Raw genomic sequence first — 5,653 nt, 5'->3', positions numbered from 1 at the left:
CCAATTTAGCGGGGTTTTTTTTTTTTTTTTGGCATCTGGCACATGAACATAACAAGTAGAACCAAAAACCTTGAAGTGCCTGACACTAGGCTTTTCTTTAAACATTAGCTCATATAGTGATTTCATGTTTATCGGGTTAAGAGGCACCCGATTAACAACATAAACAGCACATGCCATACCCTCCGCCCAAAAGGCTTTGGGTAAGTTCTTTGTATAAAGCCAACTCCTGCAAGTCTCCACCAAGTGCCGAATCTTCATTTTCGCCACACTATTTTGTAAAATTTAGCAAATTTATGGTTGGATTTTTACTGAAATTTCAGTATTTTATTCCTCAAGATGAGAGATTTGTATTGACTGGTGGTGATCGTTGCTTATCTTTTTTTGTTGTTCTTGTTGAAATCCAACTTAGGGTGATGAATTCAAGTTGTAACAGAAGAATGTATGAGTTCTTGATTTGTTGGTAGCCTCTAGAAATTGTTCTAGATCGACAAGATATTTGCAATCCCATATTGTTCATAGCAAAAATTTTAATTGAATTAGGTCTCATGGTTTTTCCTTTCTCAATGGAGGATTTTCTAAGTAAAAGAAATTTGGTGTCTTGCTTGTGAGTTGCTTGATTTACTTTTCTGCATTTTTTGTGCTAAAACTTGTAATTCCCAATTTGATTTGCACAAAAATAAGAAGAAGTGAAAAAAAAAAAAAATTCTGTATATTTGTCATTCCCCACCAAGGAATACATTTATTTTAGGAGTAGTTTCTATCTGCAGCTCACATATAAGATACAAGAGTACAACTTTTGGTCTGGAAAGAGTCTATCTATACGTTGAGAAGGTGAAAGCCATCCCTCTTTTCCCCTATCAATGAAGAAACAGTAGCTGCAATATGCTTTGAAGTAAGGCCTGCTGCTTCGATCTGGTCTGTCTGAGAACCATGCTCAATATATCTGTCAGGGAGCATCATAGCCCTCCACTGCACCCACACAAAATAATATCCATAATTAACCAACTAGAACTCATAAATGCAAGGATTGAGGGATCAGTAGAAAGAACATAAGAATATTTGTTAATTACCTTGAGATTTCCATCAAGTAATCCATTCAATCCCAAGAAGTGGGAAACATGAGAGCTGAATCCTCCTATAGACCCTTCTTCCACGGTGATGAGGACCTCATGCTCTTGAGCTAAACGTCTAATCAAATCTCCATCAAGAGGCTTGCAGAATCGTGCATCAGCCACAGTTGTTGAGATTCCAATCCCTTGAAGCAGCTCTGCTGCTGCCATACAGTTTCGTACTATTGTGCCATACCCCAAAATAGCCACCCTGCTTCCCTGCCTTAGCACCTTTCCCTTACCAACCTATAATTTCCAATGTTTGAGTTAGCACAGTACATAACAGAACGATATGATCTCATCATTTCAATTAAATATTTCATGTGTGAAGCAAAGACATTATATTTGAAGTACCTCCAATGGCGTCCCTTTGTTATTCGGTGGAAGAATCGAACCAATGCCACTTCCTCTGGGGTACCTAAAGCAGCTAGGCCTGTCATCAATGGCAGCAGCTGTGGCCACCATGTGCATCAGTTCAGTTTCGTTTGAAGGAGCCATGACCACCATGTTAGGTAAACAAGCCAAGAAAGTTGTGTCAAAGGCCCCACAATGGGTTGGACCATCTGCTCCAACAAGGCCTGCCCTGTCAATAGCAAATCTAACTGGAAGCCTTTGTAGGTCTACATCATGAGCAACCTGCATTAAATCCACAAACACTAAGCAATTTGGAAGCCTTCTCTTGTAAGCCGGTTTGAAATCAAATAGTTGAGGGATAACTTTATTCACCTGATCATAGCCTCTTTGTAGAAAAGAAGAGTATATAGTGCAGAAGGGCTTTAGCCCTTCAGCAGCTAGGCCAGCAGCAAAGGTAACAGCATGTTGCTCAGCTATTCCAACATCAAAGCATCTATCAGGGAATTGCTTCTGGAATAAATTAAGTCCTGTGCCTCCTCCCATCGCAGCATGAATGGCTACAATTTTATCATCTCTCTCGGCTTCAGCAATCAAGGACTCTGCAAAGTACTGGGTGTATGAACGAGTAGCCGATTTGGTCTTCAGCTGTTTCCCTGACTTGGGATCAAATTTCACAACACCTAAACATAGAACAAAAACCCTTTATACCATTAAATTGTAAAAGGAAACATGTCACATTTTTGTGTCTTTTAAGAATGATATTCACCATGCATTTTATCAGATGCAACTTCAGCTGGAGCATAGCCTTTTCCTTTCTCTGTGATGACATGGATAAGAACAGGCCCTGGAGCTGGCATGGCCTTGACATTCTTCATAATATGCACAAGATCTTCCACATTATGACCATCTACTGGACCAATATAGTATAGTCCAAGTTCTTCAAAAAAACATGCCCCAGCACCACCCACCATCCCTCTCATATAGGTATCAACTTTAGCAGCAATTCCATGCGCTTGCCCTCCAATTTGCTTTGTAAAGCCCTGTTCATTCGAGCCAACAATTTTTCAACACGAAACAAACCCAACACGTGAAACGATTGCAACATGTTAGTACGTGTGATATGTTGAAAAGATTTACCTTTGCTACTTCGCGGAGTTGGCGAAACTTTCTACTTGCTTGTAGCCTGGTTAGGGATCTGCTGAGAGCTCCAACGGGCGGAGCAGGGCCGTCGAGAGTTGCAGTGGGCAAGGAAACTTGTTCATTGTCGTTCAAAATGATGATAAGATTTGTGTCAAGGTAACCGGCATTGTTCATTGCCTCATATGCCTGGCCGGCTGTCATTGCCCCATCGCCTATAACAGAAATTACATGGTTCTTCTTCCCCAGCAAGTCCCTGCCAACTGCCATTCCTGGAAGGCATTGCACATAGGCAAGTTGTTAATAATATTTGTAAATATTTAGCTATAGCCTAAGATTAAACAAACACTAATTGGGAAAAAAAAAAAAAAATTGAGAATTTGGTGCACCTAAGCCAGCAGAAATGCTAGTTGAACTATGGCCAGCTCCAAAGGCGTCATATACACTCTCATCCCTCTTGGGGAAGCCAGCAAGCCCACAAGTCTGCCTAATTGTATGCATTCTTGATCTCCGGCCGGTTAATATCTTATGTGGGTAGGCCTGCAAATTCCCAAATTGATCCAATAAGCAAGAATTTCTGTTGATCCAATTGTAATGACATTAATAGAAGTTTTTTTTTTTGTTGGGAACTAATCTACAGGCATCTGTTTTGAACACAAATTTCGTGAGAATGTTAGTTGGAAATTGATATTGAGGTTCAATCATTTCTTTCTGATTCATGTTCTATAAGACATAAAATAAAAAATAAATAAATTTAAATTAAAAAAAAAAAAAAAAAAAGGATGAAAAGTATTGATGGGTTAATTACCTGATGCCCAACATCCCATATAATCTTATCTTCAGGAGCGTTGAAAACATGGTGAAGTGCAACTGTCAACTCAGCCACCCCTAGGCTTGAACTTAGGTGTCCCCCTGTCTTTGACACTGTATAAACAATGTCTTCTCGGATCTCATTGGCCAACACCTCCAGTTCCTAAAATAACATAAAAAATGATTAATTTCATTGTCTAATTTCGGTTTCTCATGGAGATTCCTATAAATTTTGTTATTCAAATTGTTAGAAAACTAGACAACAAATGCGACAAAGTTTCTGTAAAATCCCATGACCAAGTATGCGGTTGAATGGTCCAAAAATTATTTGCATAAGTAGGTCTTACATAAACTTTCTCACAGTTGCTGAAAATTGGGCATAATTTTGAAGACTTTTACCTCAAGGGAAAGATTCTTCATGTGCATAGGGTAGTTTATGGTGTCAAGGGTTGGTGTGGAGGGCTTCTCTCCTGAGAAATTAAGGCACTTTGTGACGTGTTGTCCATTCTGCCTTGTTATGTGGCCTCTGTTCACCGGGGCTCTCTGGTCATCACTTGCATTATTGTCCTGAGCAACTATCACGCTATTGAACTGAACAAATGAAAACAAAATAAACTGTCAAATCATGCTTTGTCTACCACTTCATGTAAAAGTGCAAGCTTGCTCAGTAAAACTTTTTTACAGCTTGTTTTTTGCTTTGAGTTAAAAAGCAAAGGAACCCATAATAAAATTCTTGATTGTTTCCCAGAAAAGAAATATTCAAAATATGAATCAAATTACAAATAGACTTAGGGAGAAAGAGAGAGGGACCTTCAGTTCCCCCGGCAGAGGAGCAGTACTAGTAGTGCTTAAACCAAGAGAGCTTGGGAAAGATAGAGCATCTTGATGAGAGTAGAAAGAAGGAACAAAAGTGGTTCTAAGAAGAGAAGAAGCCATGAGTCTTTCTCTGACTCTCTGAGAGAGAAATGTTGATGAGCAAAGACTGACTGAGAAAATGAAAAGGTAAATAGTAGGGAAGGAAAAGTTGTGGGCAAAGGGTGAGCTTGAAAAATGAGCAAATGCTAAGCTGGGTTTTATAGGAAAAACTTGTGTATGTGTGGGGTTCTCAATCATACGTTGGAACGACGAAGTTTCAAGATGCCCCCCCACCCCCCCATCTTTCCCACTAAATTTGTCATTCTTGGACTTAATATGTCATGGTCTTCACTTACATCATCTTGGACAGATTTCCCCTCCTATACAGTGTGTTCACATACTATCCCACGTACACTTAACTTCCCAGCAATATCCAAATCAATATTTGCAAGTCCAAGTGTAATTATGGCCGTTAATTTTGACTAAATATGTGGACTCGAAACGAACCCATACAAAATTAACGAATTAGGATTAAAATATATGATTTATGGGTTATTTTACTAATCAGTATTATTGCCCGAGCAATTGATTTTGTTTGATGTGTACAAGTTAGATATATTGATCATTTGCTTTAAAAAATTGAATTAGGTATTGTTAACTCATGGAAATTAAATATGGCTACCCTCCTATGCGGTTAACTACCTAGGTTAGCGGTTAATAACCTTAATAACCGTTAACCGCTTTTTAAAGAAAAAATTAAAAAGTTTCAAATTATAAAAAAAAAAAAAAAAAAAAAAAAGACGTCGTTTTTATAGTAATATGATGATACCCTACTACATACGACATCATTTCTAAATTTTTATATATTTTTATATGTATTTAAATATAAAAATGACATTGTTTCATGTATTTTTATATAGATAAATATAATATACATAAAGGTTAACGGTTTTTTCAAAACCTAAAACTGCTAACTATAACCACCTAGGCGGTTTACAGCTTTTCCTAACCTCCTTCAAAAGCGGTTATTGCGCGCGGTTAGCAGGCAGTTAATAACCGCCCACCTTTCCACCCCTAGCATTTTAGATGGTTCTATTTTTTTTCTTTAGTGATAAGATGGGAAATGGAGAACATGCATGCAACAGATGCTACTGATCAATTTCTTTTACTCTTATTATCTTATGTTTACTTGAGCAACCAGATATAGGGCCAATCACATTTTACATCATATTGCCCTTAATTTTTATTTTTAATTAAAAAAAAAAAAAAAGAACAAATTTAGGAGTGCAAAAATAGCCAGATGGTCAAAGGGGGGTGGCTATGGCCAACTCAATTTTATTTTTTTTATAAAACATAAAAATAAAAAAAAACTAGGTGTAATATGAAAA

General features: G+C 37.7%; 1 protein-coding gene across 2 annotated transcripts; it reads right to left on the bottom strand.

The window, feature by feature from the left end:
• Window positions 1-696: 696 nt before the first annotated feature.
• LOC132191130 (1-deoxy-D-xylulose-5-phosphate synthase 2, chloroplastic) lies at window positions 697-4,466 on the bottom strand. Of its 2 annotated transcripts, XM_059606145.2 has the most exons (10): window positions 4,221-4,466; window positions 3,810-4,001; window positions 3,409-3,573; window positions 2,990-3,140; window positions 2,601-2,872; window positions 2,230-2,503; window positions 1,836-2,143; window positions 1,464-1,745; window positions 1,071-1,355; window positions 697-969 (listed from the first exon to the last, which is right to left on the bottom strand). In XM_059606145.2, the coding sequence occupies exons 1-10, from the start codon at window positions 4,344-4,346 to the stop codon at window positions 817-819; spliced, it is 2,208 nt and encodes a 735-aa protein (XP_059462128.2). In that variant the 5' UTR covers window positions 4,347-4,466; the 3' UTR covers window positions 697-816. The 2 variants fall into 2 exon arrangements, with proteins under 2 accessions (XP_059462128.2, XP_088366442.1); XM_088510316.1 differs by having other exon boundaries at window positions 1,464-2,143.
• Window positions 4,467-5,653: the final 1,187 nt, after the last annotated feature.

This window comes from Corylus avellana, chromosome 9, assembly GCF_965113065.1.
Source record: "Corylus avellana chromosome 9, dhCorAvel1.hap1.2, whole genome shotgun sequence".
Taxonomy (NCBI): Eukaryota; Viridiplantae; Streptophyta; class Magnoliopsida; order Fagales; family Betulaceae; genus Corylus; species Corylus avellana.
This window is presented reverse-complemented; position numbering and strand designations above follow the sequence as displayed.

Excerpts from the sequence above, each read along its gene's own strand:
- LOC132191130 (XM_088510316.1), bottom strand. The coding sequence starts at position 4,346 with ATGGCTTCTTCTCTTCTTAGAACCACTTTTGTTCCTTCTTTCTACTCT. Across the intron at positions 3,574-3,809 it reads TGAAGAATCTTTCCCTTGAG|GAACTGGAGGTGTTGGCCAA; the intron begins GTAAAAGTCTTC and ends ATGTTATTTTAG. Across the intron at positions 2,504-2,600 it reads AACTCCGCGAAGTAGCAAAG|GGCTTTACAAAGCAAATTGG; the intron begins GTAAATCTTTTC and ends TCGAATGAACAG.